This window comes from Bos indicus, chromosome 6, assembly GCF_029378745.1.
Source record: "Bos indicus isolate NIAB-ARS_2022 breed Sahiwal x Tharparkar chromosome 6, NIAB-ARS_B.indTharparkar_mat_pri_1.0, whole genome shotgun sequence".
NCBI classification, from domain to species: domain Eukaryota; kingdom Metazoa; phylum Chordata; class Mammalia; order Artiodactyla; family Bovidae; genus Bos; species Bos indicus.
The window spans coordinates 16,684,863-16,705,096 of NC_091765.1; the positions used below are offsets into that span (position 1 = coordinate 16,684,863).

Sequence of the window (20,234 nt, forward strand, 5' to 3'; positions counted from 1 at the left end):
TGAACAAATGAAGGGGAAGTGTTCAAGGAGATGCTGCAAAATTTTACAGTAAATAAAAGCAAATAAATAGCAAAAGGAAGCTAATTTCTGATTTTTCTAATGGGCAATATCATCTTTAACTGTCATGCAATAAAAACGGACTGGAAATGCACTGACTTTCAACCATGCTTTGGTGGACTTTTTATTCAACCTACCGGTATTTGTTGGGTTGCTGGCTGTAGCCAGGGAGGTGTGGTTTCGAATCAGATTGTCTTGGGTTGATGGAAGGCCTGGGGCTGACCACGAAAAAGTACTGTATCCTGAAAGACTCTGCTGCTGGTGGTACTGTCGTGATGGTGGAGGTGGAAGCGGGGACGGATGGCTGACAGCGGTGTTTTGACCAGAAAATGAATTATCTCTAATTGGCCTGACAGCTGGAGCATTCTGTGAGGTAAACATTTGTTGCCCATATGGATCACCAGCAGGTAGAGAGGGATATGAAATACTAGGATACGCAGCATTAGAAACAGTTGACAAAGCATAGTGACCACAAGTAGAGGGAAATCCCTGAGAAGCAACAGAGGAACTGGCAGAGTACGTGGCTGGACTGTTGTAATGATTCACAAAAGAGGAGTACGGCTGGGAGGCACTCGTATGCAAATGCGATGCGGAGGACGAGGCACCTTGGAAAGATCCCGGAGTGGATCCCACAGCGTGAGGGGCGGGAGGAGCCCTGCCATACATCTGCTGTGCTCCTGCTTGCTGGCTGGCTGTGTTAGGAGTCGCCACGTTCTGGGTTGGTACCGTATAGAGACCAGAGTAGTAATCACCACTCTGGCTTTGCAATGGCAATGAGGTCATTTTCCCAGGTCCTTGAGAGTAATGTCCTGAGGGAACAATATAGTTTTGAGGAGGCAATCCATACTCAGATGGAACCTGCATTTGATTCTGTGCCGGACCTGAAAAAGAAAAGCATGTATTGACAGGGATTAGTAAGAAGGCAACTAATGTTTAAGCACAGTTCCCATCTAAATGTTGCCCTAATTTACTTCTTCATAATCCCAAACTGTTACGAGAGACTGTACTCTAACAGACCCGCCGTGGTAGTCAGCCTCCACGATGGTGCCCAGTTACCTCCATGCTCTGGTACTCATACCCTCCCACGATACACCCATATTGGACTGTGTGACCAGCAGCATACAGCAGAGGCAATGCTATCACTCCTAAGACTTGTCCTGTCTCAGGTACTGGCACTCTTAGATCTCTCAGTGCGGAAGATCAAAGTTGCCAAGTTGTGAAGACCTCTCTGGAAAAACCCATACAGTGAGGAATCGCATTCTCATGACCAACAGCCAGAGAGAAACTGAGGTCTGAGAGAGACTGAGACTCTTCACACCAAGTAATAGAGTCTTAAAGATAACCAGGGCCCCAGCTGACAGCTGACTACAATCTCATGCTTGAGACCCTAATCCAAAATCTCCCAGCTAGACTGCTTCATGTCCCAAAGAAACTATGAGATTAGTACTTTTTGTTTTAAATTGGTAAGTTTTAGGCTATTTTGTCATGATAACAATATACCTACCAAAGTCGAAGTTCAAACCTTTCTTACTGCCCCCCCTTTTTTTAAAAATTATAAAACAATATATCTACTATTTAAAAAATTCAAACAATGAAGAACATAAAGTGAAAAGTACAAGTCCCCTTCTTTCCCTGGTAGCTGAAATCCTACTTCCCAGATGTAGTTTAGTTAATGGTTTCTTGTGTATTCTTTGGATACCTATATGTACAATATATGTAATATATACATACACACATATATATATATATATACTTAACCACAAAGACCATACTACAGTTCGGCAAGGATATCCATCTGTGTTAGCACATATAAATCTTTATTATTCTTCTAAAAGAATCTAATAATATTTCATTGTAGAAACATAACATTATTTACTAAATCCCCATGATGAATATTTATTCCAGGGAGTGAACTAATTTATGAGGTCTACCTTTGTGATGAATCTGCAGGATAAGTTCCTAGAATTGAAACTGGAGGTTCAAAGGGTTTAGGGGCAATTAAAATTGGAAGGAAAGTTATGACCAACCTAGATAGCATACTGAAAAGCAGAGACATTACTTTGCCAACAAAGGTCCGTCTAGTCAAGGCTATGGTTTTTCCAGTGGTCCTGTGTGGATGTGAGAGTTGGACTGTGAAGAAAGCTGAGCGCCGAAGAATTTATGCTTTTGAACTATGGTGTTGGAGAAGACTCTTGAGTCCCTTGGACTGCAAGGAGATCCAACCAGTCCATCCTAAAGGAGATCAGTCCTGGGTGTTCATCGGAAGGACTGATGCTAAAAGCTGAAACTCCAATACTTTGGCCACCTCATGTGAAGAGCTGACTCATTGGAAAAGACCCTGATGCTGGGAGGGATCGGAGGCAGGAGGAAAAGGGGACGACAGGAGATGGCTGGATGGCATCACCGACTCGATGCACATGAGTTTGAGTAAACTCCGGGTGTTGGTGATGGACAGGGAGGCCTGGCGTGCTGCGATTCATGGGGTCGCAAAGAGTTGGACACGACTTAGCGACTGAACTGAACTGAAAATTGACCATTATTGCCAAATACCTCCAAAAATGTCTATCAATTTGTACCTCTCATCAATGATGCTTCAGAATGCCTCATCTTCCCAACACTGAGTACCATTTTAATCTCTGCCAATCTAATAAGAGAGAAACATTTTATCTTGCAGTACTAAACTTTGAGTGATACTGAGAATCCTTACAAATGTTTCTTGGCCACTTGGGTATCTTTGTTATCTACCCTCTCCCCAAAGGATTGTGTGTCCCTTAATAATTTATAAATGTTCATATACATTAAGCAATTTAACCATATGTTACTATTATGTGCTGCCTGTATTTCCTTCAGATTACTTAACTTTGTTCACCTTGTCTCCTGCTATAGTGTCTCAATTATCATGTAGTAAAATCTTTCATGCTTGATAAAATTTTAATTCATACTTCATAAAGCCTCCCCCACTCCAATATTATAAAACTACCCATGTTTTCCTCTAGTGCTTTTAATACTTTCATTTTTACATATTTATCTTTGTTCCCTATAGAATGTATTTATTTTATCTGTATCATTAAAGTTATCATAACTTAATTTTATTAATAGTCTAAACATTACACTTTGTGCCACTCACTGTTCTAATGTTTTACATATATTCACTCCTTTATTCCTCCTCATAACAACCTGAAATAAAGAGTATCATTATAACTACTTTATAATAAGATAAATGAAACAAAATTTAAGTTAATAAAGTCACATACTTAGAAAGTAATAGGGCTGGGATTTGATTTAGATAATCTGGCTCAAGTCCATGCTTTTAAACAGTGATCTGCTGGCCCTCGCTACACTAAAATCCTACTAGCTTTCTTCAGCCCAGAAGGTCAATTATCTCAAACAATGGAGTTCTAGTTTTGGTTCCAAGGGCAAACTTGAATTATCCTGGAATCTAATTTGCTTGTCTTTTGGAATGAAATAGGTATCTGTGAAGTGAAGTGAAGTAGCTCAGTCGTGTCCAACTCTTTGCGACCCCGTGGACTGTAGCCTACCCGGCTCCTCCCTCCATGGGATTCTCCAGGCAAAAATACTGGAGTGGATTGCCATTTCCTTGTCAGGGGATCTTCCCGATCTAGGGATTGAACCCAGGTCTCCCACATTGCAGGCAGATGCTTTAACCCCTGAGCCACCAGGGAAGCCTCTGAAATGAAAAGTGAAAGTAAAAGTCCCTTGGTCATGTCCGACTCTTTGCGACCCTGTGGACTGTAGCCTGCCAGGCTTCTCTCTCCATGGAATTCTCCAGACAAGGATACTGGAGTGGGTAGCTGTTCCCTTCTCCAGGGGATCTTCAGAACCCAGGGTTCAAACCCAGGTCTCTCACATTGCAGGTGGATTTTTTACTGTCTGAGCAACCAGGGAAGCCCAAATGAAAGGATAATCAAATACACACACACACACACACATACACATACACACACACACAAAGATATACGTATATAAATTTCAAGCTGTTTCAAGTTCACTGACACAGAAGAAGGTGTCACTGTATTCCTTGCCATAATAATGTATAAAATAGATAATACGTACTCATAAAAGATACATGAATAATATCCTTATTCTATTTTCAATTCCTACTAAATAATCTTTAGCATTTAGTCATTTAAATACATTCTTCAAAGATAACTCAGACAATCAAGCTGTAAACAAAAAATAAAGTCCAAACTTCTGTAATTCCAAGTATACAAGGAACCAAAACTCAGGTAACACTATTTTACTAGGTATATAATTTACTTTTCTTATAGGATATTTCACATGATCATAGTTCACTTACAAGAATTTACTTAAAAGGAAACAAGTCTTAATACAAATCTTTCATTAACATGCCTTAAAAAAAAAAGTGTAAAATGTTCTTCTCCTCTTACTAAAACAGATCTTAAAAAATGGTTTTGCCACTCTTCATTATAGCCTGAGAAAACCCAACAATGTACACATTTACTAATCAAGAGATCAGATAAATCTGTTTAAATATCTACTCACTCTATGATTTGATTTGGCTTATCTATGCTAAATGATCTCTGAAAACAGGACAATAACCATGATCTTGTCCAAGCTACTCAAATGCCATTCTTCTAAAAATAACAGGAATGTTGGAACTGGTAACATTTATCAGAAGTAAATTACCCACCAAAAAAGTCTGCTTACTTTTCCATCCATCAAGGAAAAGGAAGGTACTTACTTTGGAAAGAGGGTGCGAAGGTAAGAATAGCTAATTATATGTCAATGCATACCATTCCTTACCAAAATCTAAATGATCCAAGAGTACCCCCCCAAAAATTCTAGTATAATTTAACTAAAATAATATCTGAATTAACTCCTTTCAAAGTAAAATAATTTTTTGAATATTTAAAATCAATTTTTTTAAACTTGCACTAAAAAAAAATAAAGATCAGTTTAAATTTAAAGACAATGCTAGGACAAGAAAATAATTTTTAAAAATTTTGTCTTACTGTGACCTAACAAGTTGTGCATTTTCTTCAACTTTAAAATGTATTAGATAATTCTTAACTTTTTCTTAGGGTATATTAATAGTGAATGCTTAGTTGCTCAGTCGTGTCTGACTCTTTGAGACCCCATGGACTGTAGCCCACCAGGCTCCTCTGTCCATGGGATTCTCCAGGGAGGAATACTGGAGGGGACTGTCATTTCCTACTCCAGGGGATCATCCCAACCCAGGGATAAAACTTGGGTTTCCTACATGGCAGGCAGATTTTTTACCTTCTGAGCCAACAGGGAAGCCCAGGGGTTGTGAATATTAAAGTTATATTTCTTCTGTATAAACTAAAAAATAAGCCTGGCAAAGATCACAAATGCACCCAGTCTCTTTAAAAAAGAAAAAAAAAAAAAAGACACTCTGTAAATTATGGGAATTTCACTAGTATTAGCATTTTCACTTACTTATATTCCCGATAATTGCCTCAGTAACCGTGGCAGTTTTAAAGCATGGTCACCAAACTCTTTTGACACTCTGCTGATTGAAGGCTAGGATCTGTCTACTCCTCCTGAATTTGAGCAGGCTTGTAACAGCTTCCACCAATAAAGAATGGCAGAAGCAAAGCTGTGTAAATTCCCAGACTCAGTCATAGATAATTGAGCACCTGTATTGTTTGATGGGATTATTTGCATGTGGATCCCTAAGCAACTCCATAAGAAGCCCATTTACTCCACAGCTGCCATGGTCTAAGGATGCCAAAAACACACAGAGTGGTCACTGCTAGGCACTCTGGTTTGAAGTACAAGTCTGATATATTCTAGTCTAAGTGCCAGATGTGTGAATAAATGAGCCTTCAAGGTCATCCTAATCTCCAGCCATCAAAATAACCTTTGCATCTTCCCAGCTCTGGCCCTAGACGTCCTAGAGCAGAGAAAAGCCATCTTTGCCGTGCCCTGTTCAAATTCTTAGCTCAACACAAGCTGTGAGAATAATGGTTGTTTAACCCCTAAGTTCTGTTGTAATTTATTATGTAGTAATAGCAACCAGAATAGCAATCACTATTTTAAAAAATTCAGGATTCAGATTCTAAAGCCAAAATGCTATTTACAACAGCTCACACAAAAAGTAGTACTGAAAATACAAATCTAATGAAATATGTGAAGAATCTATATGTAGAAAACTACAAAACACTGACAAAAGAAATTCAGGACTTAAATAAATGGAATGATATATCATCTTTGTGGACAGGAAGGCTTGACATTAAGATGTAAGTTATCTTAATTTTGATCTTCAGATTCAATACAATCCCAAAAACACATGAAGGCTTTTTTTTTTTTTTTCCAAATAAATACCAACAAGAAGATTCTAAAATTTCTAAGGAAAGGCAAGGTACTAAAATAGGGGGGGAAAAAAAAAACTTTGAAAAAGAATAGCAGATTGTTAGTTCCTTGTTTAAAGCTTTCTAATGGTTTCTCTTGCCATCAAGAATAAATTCAAATTCTCTAATATGGCCTGTAAGATAGCGGGAGACAGGATAATCCCTCCCTCACCCCACATTCGTGTCCTAATCCCTAGAACCAGTGAAAATGCTAGGTTACATGGGTGGTAACATTACAGATAGCATTAGGGCTGTTAAGTCAGTGGACTTTCAAAGAGGGAATATATAATCCAGGTAAGCGCCACATAATCATGAGAGTCCTTATAAGTGGAAAAGGGAGGCAGAAGAGAGTCAGAAGGAGATGTGATCACAGAAGACTCCTCTGAGAAAGGCAATGTTGCTGGCTCTGAAGATGGAAAGAGTGGCCAAGAGCCAAGGAATGTGCACAGCCTCTGGAAGCTGGAAAAGGAAAAGAAATGGGTTCTCTCCTAGAGCCTCTGGAAGTGAATGCAGCCCTAATGACACCTGGATTTTAGCCCAGTTAGACTTCTAACCTACAGAAGATGAATTCATGTTGTTTTAAGCCACCAGTTTGTGGTTATTTGTTTCAGGAGCAAAGATAAAACCAATGCAAAGACTTTTTATGATCTGACCCCTGCCCTGCTGTGTGTGTGCTTGTGCTCAGTTGCCAAGTTATGTCCGACTCTGTGACCCCATGGTCTACAGCATGCCAGGCTCCTCTGTTTTGGGGATTTCCCAGGTAAGAATACTGGAGGGGGTTGCCATTTCCTTCCCCAACCAGGGATTGAACCCGTGTCTCCTGCATCGGCAAGCAGATTGTTTACCACTGAGCCACTGGGGAAACCTCTGCCACTCACAGCTCACTACTCCTCCTTTTCACAATGATTTCCTAAAGGCATACCTTAATATACTGCAAGTCCTCACCTGAGTTTGCCCAACTTGGATCAATAAAATGTATCAAAAGCTCTGCTCCAACTAGAAATGCCTAGTGTTATGATGAAGTGACACAGAATGCTGAGCTGGTAAAGAAGTGTAACTTGCCGCAAGAAAAGCAAAGGAGCCACAGCACAACATCAGGTAAGGCTGCATGCTACAGCTTTGTGTCAAAAGGCCAGCAAAGAGGTTGACTAGGGCAGAATATTAAGTTGCTTTATAAAGACCTCTGAAGGGGATTATGTTAATATATTTTCCCTGGAACCTGCTGTTTTAAAATACATGTGTTCTAAGTTTAACTCCTTCAAGTATGTCACCAAACACTTTAGCACTAAAGTAGCCATGAGTGAAAAGGCTGAAAATCTCTATTCCACACACACCCTCTCTTAGCACAGAGAGTTCTCAAGTCATGCTTGTTCACTTCTGCCTGTTCACACGGGCTCCTCCTTCTACGGAGCCTTCGAGGTTCCCTTCTACCCACTTCACCTGACCAACTCTTACTCATCCTTCAGCTCTCAGCTCTTCCTCTAGAAAACATTCTGTAATTCTACAGGTCGCTGCCCGCTTGATGTTGTATTGCAGTATATTGGACCTCTGCGACAGTGCTTTCCACGTGGGACTGTTACTAAGTGTACACTCTGTGAGTCAAAAACCTGGGCCTACTTTGCTCTCCGCTTTATCATATCCTTAAGGCTTAGGATAGTGACTGGCTCATGGATTCCATTGCTGTGTTTTGAAGAAAAAAAAATAAGCCCAGTAAATAATCATCAATATTTCTGTATCAGGCATTTATCTCATCACAATTATCCACAACTACATGATATTTAAGGGCTTCCCTGTTGGTCCCCTGGAGAAGGAAATGGCAACCCACTCTAGTATTCTTGCCTGGGAAATCTCAAGGACAGAGGAGGCTGGTGGGCTATGGCCCATGAGGTCCCAAAGAGTCAGACAGACTGAGCGACAGTATGCATGCATGTGCATGATATATAAAGAAAAAGAATTCAAAACTTAATACTTATACTCTACTACCAGAACAAATTACAAGTCTGAATATTTTTTCTCTGCCATTCTACACTTTTTATTCTTTAGCAGTTCAAGTATAAGAACACTCGAAACAAAACGAAAGTAAAAATCGACTGCATTTCACTGCATCTAAAGTGTTTTGACATTGCCGCTTTTTTTCCTTCTCATTAGATGTATGAGTTTCCTAGTACAGTGTAATAAATTACTACAAATTTAGTGGCTTAAAATAGTACAAATTTATTACTTTACAGTTTGGAAGTCAGAAGTCCAAAATCAGTTTCACTGAGCTAATGTCAAGGTGTCATGGGCAAAGCTGGTTCTTTCTGAAGCCTGAGGAAAGAATCCATTTCCTTACCTTGTTCAGCTTCTAATGGTCACCTGCATTCCTTGGCTTGTGGCCCCTTCCCTCCATCTTCAAAGTACATCATTCTAACCTCTGCTCCTGTGGTCTTGTTACTACTTTCTCTGTAGGCTGACTCCTCCAGTTTCCAATAAGGATGGTTGCAAGTGTATCAGGCCCACCCAGATCCAAGATAATCTCCATAGCTCTAATCACAGCTGCAAAGGTTTTAGATGGTCAGCCTGACGATATTATCATACACAAGCGAGATACAGCCTCTGATTTTCTATAAGCACCCTTGCTATCCTTATTGAGAGAAAATTATCAAAAAATCTACCCAAAGGATAGATCTGCCTCAGTGACATAATTTCCTTCCTGAGATCAGATTCTCACCAAAGGAAAACTGATTCTATTCCTGCTTTATGCAAACTCGATATGAAAATCAAAATTTACACAGCAAGTATTTTATGGAACATCTAGTCACTATACCAAAAAAAATCATAGGCTCTTAAATGTTTCCTCATTCCCCTCATTCCATAGAGAAGCAACATTTTGAATATAAAAATGTTTGCTTCATTAATCTTTTCCTGAATTGAAAAGACTGAATTAATTCAGGAAAAAATTGAATTCCTGAATCAAATTCCTGAAATTTAAAAAATTTTAACATTTTTAAAAAATTTATTCTTATTTTTTGGTCATGCCACACAACATGCAGGATCTTAGTTTCCCAACCAGGGATGGAACCTGCGTCCCCTGCAGAGGAAGTGCACAGTACTAACCATGGGACTGCCAGGAATTTCAGAATTTCAACTTTTTTAAAAAGGCAGATTAAAAAGTTTTCATTATCTTCAAAAGAACATCAAGGTCAGCAAACTACAAGCTCCTCTGTCCTACTGAAATACAATTCATACTAATTTGGAAAAATAATTAATTACTAAAAATTTATTTCATTCATCACTGAACTACCAAGAAATAATTCAATACTCAGCCTGTATGTACTTTAACAATCATCTTTATTAAAACATTGCTGAGCCAGCTGGTGAACAGTCACAGTCCTGACCCTGCTTCCCTGTTACATCCCACCATGCTGGTCCCTTGCCCCAGACCCACTGACGATCCAGCAACTAAAGGAGTAATGCCGGGCACATTACAGTCTGACACAATTCTGCTCCAGTGTCAAGGCTGGGTGGTCAGTATGTTAAGTACTAATTACTAAATATTTTGAATATAAAGTATCAATAATATTGCTAAAATACATTTTTAATGAGCATAAAATGTATACAGACACATACACCTCTAAAAAGTCTGCAATTAAAACCCTAGTGATTTAAAAAATGGGGAGTGTGGATCACATCTGATTACCCTGGATTATTCTTCCTGATGGAAGGCTAACAGCAGTCACGGCTGGCAGACAGCGTCTGGAGCCATTCAGATGAGCTCTCACTGCACCTAGTGCAGACTACTCCTGCCACTCCCTCAGGTGTCCTCTTGGATGCCATCACAATGACTGCTAAGAGTGAAGGCGCCAAAAGAAAACCAATCCTGGCTGAAAACCTGCTACCTGCAAGGTTCTCTGCTTTTCTATCCATGATCTTATATAATTCTCACAAAATCCTGTAAGTATCACTACCCTCACTTTACAAACAAACAAGGACGTGAAAGGTTATTAATTCATACCATTTCACACAGTTTGGAAGCAGTGAAGATGAGAGTCAGTGAAGGTTCCAAACCCATTTCACAATACCTATTTATCAGAAACACTAGGAAAAACAGTGAGTTAGGACTTGGCTATGGTCTAGGCAAGGCATTTTACTACTCCCTCTTGCCTCCCTATTTCATCTCCCTTTTCCTCAATTCCTTTTCCTGGCAGCTTTCAGCACGCAGTCATATAAAACTTAAAACCCCTCTTCCCATAAAGCAGCTAGCTGAAGTAGTGGCCTATCGGTGGAAAACTTCCAAAAGCAGATTCTTTGCAGGGAGGGCTGGACAGTGTAAGAAAGTTAGTAGCCAAGTTCACGTACTCCATTGAGTGCCCATCGCATACTGCTGCTGGAAATACGATGAGGAAAACTCACATGGTCTCTGCTGCCTGAAGAATTTATATCCTGGTGTTTTGAAGGAAATGAAATGAAGGAACCCCTCAATTGCAAAGCATCTCATTTTACTAAACACCAGGTACTTTAAAAAACAGCACCTCATTTAATGTAATCTTCTCAACAACCCTAAGAGGAAGGTATTATTATTCCCTGAAGCTCAGAGATGTTAAGTAATTTTCTCCACAAAACCCTGGGCTGTAACAGAGCCTACACCTTTTTCACTAGCCTACATTTTCTGGCAAGTCTGAGTATGCTTAACCTACTGGAAATAATAGTGGCTTCCCCAGGGCTGAATATAACAAGATCTGCTCTAACACACAGTGTTAACTCTGAAGATGCTCTCATTTCTAGGAAAGTCCATTGAAGATTGGCTCAAAATCCCTTCTATTTCAACGTCTTTAGCATCTAATACTTCAGGGTTTACAGACGAATCAAAAAGATGGAAGTTAGCTGAAATACCGGGATCAGTGGCAATGAACATGATCCACAAAAATTATTACACATATTATCTCAGAAATTGAGGGGGAGGTGTGGGGTGGGAATGAAAATACAATGAAAGTAACTACAGCAACACAACAACAAAAAAGTAAAAACAATCCAGATACCAGACACTTGTGTATGTATTTTAGAAGATCCTTGAAACATCTATTAATCAGTTTAGGAGGAAATTATGTATGCAGAAAGTTCTATTATAGCATGGCACTGTCTTCATGAGAGGACCAGATGCTTCTGGTTGGCTATAAAGGAAGACTAGAAACTTGAGACAAAGACACTGCTCTGATCAAAAAGAACTCACTTCAGATACACTAGTATCTGTATGTACACTTGTATCATTTTAAATTTTGCATGTGCTCTCAAAGTTGAAGAGTTTCCTATAATCCACCAAACAGTATTCCTGAGTGAAAGGTATGTTTATGTAATGCTGCTGCTGCTAAGTCGCTTCAGTCGTGTCCGACTCTGTGCGACCCCATAGACGGCAGCCCACCAGGCTCCTCTGTCCCTGGGATTCTCCAGGCAAGAACACTGGAGTGCGTTGCCATTTCCTTCTCCAATGCATGAAAGTGAAAAGTGAAAGTAAAGTCGCTCCATCATGTCTGACTGCGCGGACTGTAGCCCACCAGGCTCCTCTGTCCATGGGATTCTCTAGGCAAGAGTACTGGAGTAGGGTGCCATCACCTTCTCCAGTTTATGTAAAGAAGTCTAATAATCAAGTAAATGAAGTCTGATAATTCCCATTACTATCTCATCTTTCTTGCATTATGGACAATGAAATGACAAAACTGCCGATAGTATCATTCTTGGGAAAGGCACAAGGTAGGAAGAAAACACATTTTCATTTGAAAACGAGCACCATTTGCTTCCTAAAAGAATCAGAAAGCAGTTTTATTGATAAATCTGAGTGACCCCCACCAAAACAAACAAACGAAAAAAAAAACCACTTATAAAATACCTCTTTCAATTTAAGTCAACGGGGAGAAATTATGGAGTTATGCCAGGTTCCCTGGTGGCTCAAGGTAAAGAATCCGCCTGCCAATGCAGGAGATGTGGGTGCGATCCCTGGGTTGGGAAGAGTCCCTGGAGAAGGAAATGGCAACCCACTCCAGTATTCTTGCCTTCAGAATCCCATGGATGGAGGAGCTTGGCAGGCTACAGTCCACAGACCCAAAAAAGAATTTAGACATGACTTAGCAACTAAACAACAACAACGGAGTTATGCTGCAATTACCAGGATATTATTCACTCAGTCTTTCTTTGTTTGAGGACTCTGTTTTGGAAGGACTCTCAAAAGGCAAAGTGTAAGCTGAAAAATATTCAACTAATACTTTCTATGAAAATACAATGATTCTAAACTGCCCATATGCTGCTCAGTGAAAAACTGAAGTACAGAAATGTAACTCCAAGGAAGGAAGTTCAAAAAGAAATATGTCACAAACTCAAAGAAATCAAACTGTATCTTCAAATAAGTGTATGTGGGGTGGAGGGAGGAATAAATGGGGAAAAGTATGTTAACAGTTAAACACAGAAAACAAGGAAAAATATTAATGAAGTCTGGGCTTCTGCCTCCTAACCCTTTCGAAAGTCAAAGTGTCTAGTAAGAGACTTCTTAGAGTCTGTTAATAGAAAGAGATCTGGACTTAAAACTAGAAAGACTGTATTAGACTTCATTTAACAAATGAAACTATAACTTGTTCTAGGCCTCGAAAATACTGAATAATATAGCAATGAAAGGAGACAGGCAGCTACCCTCAAGAAGTTTATATAGGCACTGGTGAATAACACCCACCCAAACCTTTCTGGATCTTGATTTCATCTGTTTAATTAGAGAATCGAACTAGGTGTCTTACAGACTGTACTCCAAAAACACCTGGACCTCCACCTCAATTTTAACCACAACAGCTCTGCTTTTTTCGGATGTCTGTAGCAGGGCTCTACAAACTCCTCTTGGAAAAGAAATCTGTTTTTAAAAATGTTTGATAAACACTAAAGTAAGTGATTGCTAGGTACCAATCCAATTTTACAACTCTGTCTTCTGTGATGTTTCAAACTCATACTTCTGATCTATTTCTTTTTCACCATGTCTGGAATTCCACAGAGATATAAAAAGGCAAACTAGTTTATACAGGACTGAAGAATCAATCACAAACCCAAACGATTGCTTAACCATTATCTTCGGATTCCAAAAACAAAAGTTACTTTTCTCTGAGATGAACAAGCAAAACAAAAACAGATTTGATCTTGTTATTTATCTACTTAAGCCACTTATTTTCACAAAAACAAACAAAAATTAACTCTAGTCCTTTATCTTCATTTCCAAATTCCTTAACACTCAAGACCTTTCTGTAATCTGGCCCCTTTTAAGTATCCTCTTCAGCTTTAATCGCTTGGGTTTTCCCTCTCACCTAGCACACTTTTTGCCTCTTGGTTCCTAAATTTTTCAACTTTGGTTCATGCTCCTGCAACAGCCCTCCCTCCCCTCCTACCTGTATCTGTCAAATCCCTCAAAGTCATAACCAACTTGAATGTCACCAAAATACATGTCAATTTAGGAGAAAGGCAGGGATTTTGTTTTATCTTTTAGGCTAATCTCAAGTCCCCAACTGCAAGCATGCAACAAATGCTGAAATGAATTATATCAAAGGAAAGCAATGATTACCAACAGCAGAAATCAAGCATCAGATATCTACATCTGGCTTCTAAATATATTAACTGATCTTTTACATATTTAACATCTTGATTACAACTGATATCCTGCCACTCTTTTGAGTATTCACAAAATTTTAAGACTAAGGCAAATATCTGCCACCTTAAAAATTGTACACTACGACAATAATGCATACTCAGGAAATCAAGAAAAGACACAATCCTCGGGTCACTATTAAACATGGATTTACAATATTCTAAAAGACTGGGGATCTCTTCTTTCAGTTCTTCCACACACAAAGCTATTTCAAAAACTAAACAAAAACAAGAATTTATGTTTAAGTTTACAAGAACGAAAACTGCTCACAAATAATATCTTCATGTTGGTTCAGGGCAGAAGAACAAAACGTACTACACTGTTCACATTCAAAACCCATACAGTAAACAATGACCAGAGAAAGTAGTGCATGTAACACTGACAATTATGGCTGATCCAAAGGATTATGAAGACTAAGCCATCACGTCTGACTTACAAAAAAAAAATTCAACTTCTGGTTCTCAGGATAAATGATAAACTGCGAGCATGAACAGCATCAGCTGTAAAAATTAAATGTTCGCTGAACTGATTTATAAAGTCCAGTAAGTTTTCACTAGCAGACTGGGTAAAATAGGTCAGTCCAACAATCATTTGAAGAGCACCACCAGACTTTGTTCTCTTATACAAACAGAGAACCAGACATACTCTTCTAAAGTATTCAATTAGTTTCGAGAGTTCTCATCTGAAACATTATCGTTTATACAGAGAGGGCCCCTCTCCCCGGGCCCCATCCACTAACTGAGGGAATGGATATCCTGCAAGCATCATTTTTCAGCGGAGACTTGTTACATCCCCAAAGCCCACGACCTTAGTGTGAAAGCGGCCTTCACGTTGCATTGCCTGCTGCCGGTATGAAGGCCTTCCCTCAAACGGGGCCAACTCTGGCACGTTTTGTGTTTCTGAAAGTGAAGCTGGGGGGCGGGGGGGAACACCCAGATCTAAAAGTATTCGTTTAAATCCATTTGACACCGGCTCCTTTTCAAACACGACCAGCCAGCTCCAGACGCTCGAGTAGCAGCCGCAGCAGCAATGACAGATCTCGAGGCCGAACTGGGTCAGGGTTACAGTTACACTTGTGTTGCCTATTTACACCCTTTGTCTACAAACTTGAGCTCTAACTTAAGTTTCCTTCCAGGCAGCGTGCTCGCCGGGCCTCAAAAATCAGAGCAATTTTCCCCGAGACAGGAAGGGCACAACCCTCCCCAGCTCCATGGCTACAAGCAGCCTTCCCCGGACCACGCACTCTGCGGCCCCGGGTCTCTCCGCGACAGGGGTCGCTCGGGGCATCTCGCCCGCACCCGGGGCGGGATAACCGGGATTCACGTGGGCTCTGGGCTGCCCCTTTTCTACGCCCCAACTCGCCCCGGAGGTTTAGGGCCCGGGGCCACACTCCAGAAGCAGCCCGAGTCCCCGATGCCCCGGGTCGGCCCCGCGCCGGGGCGTCCGTCCCCCCTCGCCCCGTCCCCAGTCAGGCTCTCGCCGTGCGCCCCCCGCCCCCAGCCCGGCAGCCCCCAACTCCCACCGCCCGCCCTACCTCCCCGCCCGATCGCGCCGCGCAGGCTGCCCCGCCGGCACTAGGCCCCGCGCTCCGCCCGGGCCGCCCTCCTCACCGTTCTGCTGGTGCGGCCCCGGGCCCGGGCCTGCCGGCGCGGCGGCTCCTGAGGCGGCGGCTCCGCCAAGCTTGGGCGGTATGCGAGCGCTGGCGGCCGGATGAGGGGACCCGGCGGGGGCCGACATGACGGCGCTGCTGGCGGCGGCGGCGGCGGTAGCTCGGCTTCGGTGGGGTGGGCGGAGGAAAAGAGAAGGCGGGGCCGGAGAGGCGAGAGGAAGAGGAAAGAACGCGGCCGGCGTCACCGAGGGAGTCACCCGGGACCGCGGCTGGAATGCTCGCGCTCCACCCCGCAGCCCAGCTGGGCCGCCGCGGGCACCGGGACCCCGCCCGGCCCCTGCCCTGCCGCCGCCCCAAGCCCGGAACCGCGGGACTCCCACCCCGGGTCGCTCCCCGCAGGCACGGGCTGCGCTCGCCGCAGCGCCCCCTGCAGGCGGATCCTGGCGCACCCAGGCCGGAGGCGGGGCTCGGGGAGGCGGCCTCCCCGGGCGAGAGTGGTGGACCTGGATCGAAGGCGCGCGGGGGCGGCTCCCGCGCGGGACGGCGGTGGGGAGGGAGTTCGAGCGCTGCGTGCGGGGTGACATCCGGAGCCCAGGGCTACGTCTGGCCGGACTGACCCCACTCACCCTTCCTCCGAAGAGGAACCCGGGGTTTGTCTTTGTTTTTCTAATCTTGAGGTGTTTCTCCCCCTTAATATTAAATTCTAAAGGAAATAGGCATTCAAGCTCCCAGTCCTTCGGCATTTATAATCCAAGGCAAAGGAAAAAGAAACATTTGTCTATGATAAACACAGAATCTCAGTCAGAACGGAGAACTTTTCTCACTGACTTACATACCGGGAAGAGCAAAGGGGAAGATGGAGTAAGAGAAACTGAAAGAGAAACTTAACCTCCTCAAGATTTTTGCCAAGAGTTGGCTCATCCTGTTGGTATTCAGAAGAGAAGCTGTAGCACCCAAAACAAGAACTCAGCTTCGTGTATCTTCGTGAGGGAAATCTCTGAATCTCTGGCATGTCCCAGCGTGCTAACTGGCAAGCAAGCCCTGGACTACATCACCCAAGTCGTTTTGCCATCTTATTCTGGCCACAGTTACTCTGTGTTAGAAATGAAAGTGTTCAAAAACATCGAATTCGGAATGGAATCCAGCAAGATGATATTTCTAATTACTGAATGATTATGCCGACCATAAAGTGAGTTGTAGGCCTGGAATAATGCAAAGTTCCCCTTTTAATTGTTGCCATGAATTAATGATACTTGGTGCTTTAATGCACCAGATGAATTACAAATAGGGTTTCAGTAGTTGGATTTGTAGTTTTTATTTTTGAAATTTATTCTCATTTCCACAATTCTGGCAAATTTTTCCTTTCCATTTTATACATTTACACTAATAAAGGACCCAAACAGTACCAAATGCTAAAATATACTCGTTCCTGCATGTGGAAGATACATTGTCAGATTCTTAGGTTTAAAACCTATGATTTTGTTAAATGTAAATTTTCAGAATCTTTAGAGAAAATTACACATATAAGACAATCCTGTCCTAGAAAACAGTATCATATTGATAAAAACTACTTGAATTTTTAACATTTTAGGTAGATAATGAAATACAATGTAAGAGAAAATAGTATAATGGGCTATCATATACCCATCAACTAGTCAACATTTGTCAATTCGGGATAATCTTGTTTCATCTATACTGGCACCAACCTCTACTCTCCTGAGATTATTTTGAAACAAATCTCAGATGTACTATTTTATAGGTAAGCATTAAACATGTATCTTTAAATGCATAACATAATCACAATACTGTTATACCTAAAATCATTAAAAATAATGTATATCATCAAATATACAATTAACAGTTGTTTGTAATAGTTTGTACTTCTGAGTTTTAGGATTTTCAACAATACATTATATTTCATCTACACAAAATGAGCAAGTGCTTTTCCACAGCATTGGCAGCTTTTCCACAAAAACCTAAGCCTCTGTGTGAGCAAAAGGTCACACCTTGCTTCATCAAGAAGATTGTACAATAACAGTTTTCAACACTTCCTAGGAGTCCTTTGAAAAGTGGCTCAGAAAAAAAAAAAAGCCACTTAAGGGAATAATTAGGCAGTTGGCTTTCTGCCCCTGGAATGTATCCTCTGGGGTGTAAGAAGCCCATTTTAATCACAGGTGTAGGGGATGAAGTTGAACTTTGTCTCTTTAGGGGAGACTCTTCTAAGAGGAGGATTAGAATGCTGTTTTAACACTTCTCCCCCACAATCTTTTTTTTCTTCTTTTGGCCAGCCATGGGGAATCTCACTCAGTTCCCCGACTAGGAATCAAACCCATGCCCCCTGCTTTGGGAGCACAGAGTCTTAACCACTGGACCTCCCTGCAATCTTTATCACCTAAGCTGCTTACACTTGTCCACTAATTCATCGTAATATTTTCTAGCATTTTTATGAGTCTTTTTGCATGACAGATTCTACAGTCTTTATGAAAATATATTATTTCACTCTACTGCTTCAAGACCCACGACTGCTATCAGCCAAGAAGAGGAAAAGGATGAAGGATGGAATGAATGCTTACTAGGTACCAGGCACTGTGCTAGTCTCTTTAGATATATTTCCCCCGTTTAGTCCTCACAGTAACTCTATGGGATATTTTTCCTATCCCCATTTTACCAGAGGAAACTAAGGCTTATATAAAGTTTAAGTAATCTTGGTAAAAATCATGAATCTGTAAATAGCAGAACCAGAGCTTAAACCAGAGTCTATTTAGCATCAAAATCTTTGCTCTATTCACTACAAGCTATAGTTGGTTAATTTACATTTTTCTTCATAAAGCTATGCTAATTACAACGTACTATTTTGCTTGTCAAAAGATTTTCAGTTTTACATATTTAGAATTTGTTCCAGTATTCTTTTGAATAGTGAATCTTAAAGTGTTTGAAATGCAAATTCTCAGGTCCCACCCCAGACCTACTGAACTCTGGAGATGGGAGCCAAGAGCAAGCTCTCCTGGTAATTCTGATGTACAGGAAAATTTGAGAACCACTGCTTTGAATAGCAAAATGAAGCTGAATTGGTCCATTCTTTTTTTACATTGGGGGATAATAGTTCTTTTCTTCAGCACATTTCTCCAATTTTTTACCAATCATTGAAAGTGGTATTTTGTAGGTGTGTGACTACAGTACCAGAGTCCCCAGTATGGGAGTGTCAATCCTGCTTGTTTTGATGGGCAATACTGAGACCAGGTCTGTGTCCAAAAGGGAAAAATGCTGTTATTGAAAGTGAGCTCTGCCACAGGTGCAGGAGGGACATTTTTGCTGAATGTCAAATTCTGACACGTGCCACTATTTGTCACCCCCAATTTGGGACTCATGCTCTGTAACAGAAGTTGTGGGAGCCTTGAACAACTGAACATCTATTTTTATATACATAAAAAAATGCTGATCCAGTTCCTTCTCTGTTGTCTCTGGCTTCCATCTTCCACACTTTTTTTTACCGCCTCTGGTTTTTAAATCACATTTGACCTTTGTAGAACACCCTTCCTCTTTTAGTAGCATTCCCTATTAGGAGTCCCTCTACCAATATGAAGACACAGTTTTCTTTTTTCTTCTCCTTATTCTGATCTGTTTACAGATTTATTGCATTTTTAATAGGCCAGGTATTGGGGATACAAAGATTAATAGGATGTAACCTGTCCCCATATGTATATGTATACATATATATCTTTTACATATATCACTACTGACTTTCTTATATATGGATTTCTTTGATTTTTCTTTTTCTTAAAACTTACTTTTATTTTTTTTCATGTTCCCTGTGTATCTTCATTTCTTCTTTTTATTAGGGCATCCTAAGTTGAGTTCCAAGACTCATATTATGATAGGAACAAATAATTTCACTGTTGTTCATATCATTTGATCACCTATGTTGATGTCATTTAACTAGCATTTAAGTCTGAAGTGTCTAAGACAACTAAGATTCTAAAAGATTAAAAAAAAAAAAGTGGGACTTTTAGGCAAATAATTACCACATAGCCTATGTGCAAAAGTGCACTTACAGAAAATCCTCTCAAGTTCTCACTTAGAATATGTGGCTGTTATTTTAGCTATACGGTAATTTCTGTGGCTATCCACTCACCCAGCCCACAACAGGTTAGAAAGAATGAATCATGAGGCCGAGGAAGGAAACGCTGTGGATATAGGCACAATGGCAGCAGCAACACCAGTAGTTGGTAGAATAGATACAGGAGAGGCAAGAAAATCGAGAAGGTAGAAGTGAAAACGCATAGCAGCCTGAGGCAATTAGCTCAATTGAACAACCTTATATATTCCACTGAGAATATGATAAACATAGCCCACAGGTCTCTACCATCTGAGACTTTCTAAGCTGGTATTCTGAAGGGAATTGAATAGAGCGGACACTCATTTACTGAGCATCTACTATATAACTTGAAAACTCTTTAGAATATCACTCTTTTATATACAGATATTCATAGCTTTGCCTCTCAACTACTAAGAAATCTATGCTCTACACGCTGTTCCAGAAAACAAGGATACACAACCCATT

At 41.0% G+C, this 20,234-nt stretch overlaps 1 protein-coding gene across 2 annotated transcripts in view; it reads right to left on the bottom strand.

Annotated features, from left to right (window-relative positions):
• Positions 1-15,998, bottom strand: part of SEC24B (SEC24 homolog B, COPII coat complex component) — an 80,559-nt gene extending 64,561 nt beyond the window's left edge. For both annotated transcript variants that reach the window (XM_070791075.1, XM_070791074.1), the window contains exons 1-2: positions 15,675-15,998; positions 195-938 (exon numbers count right to left, since the gene is read on the bottom strand). In XM_070791075.1, the coding sequence (XP_070647176.1) occupies positions 195-938; positions 15,675-15,801 (871 nt within the window). In that variant the 5' untranslated portion in view covers positions 15,802-15,998. The remainder of the gene's footprint in view (positions 1-194; positions 939-15,674) is intronic.
• Positions 15,999-20,234: the final 4,236 nt, after the last annotated feature.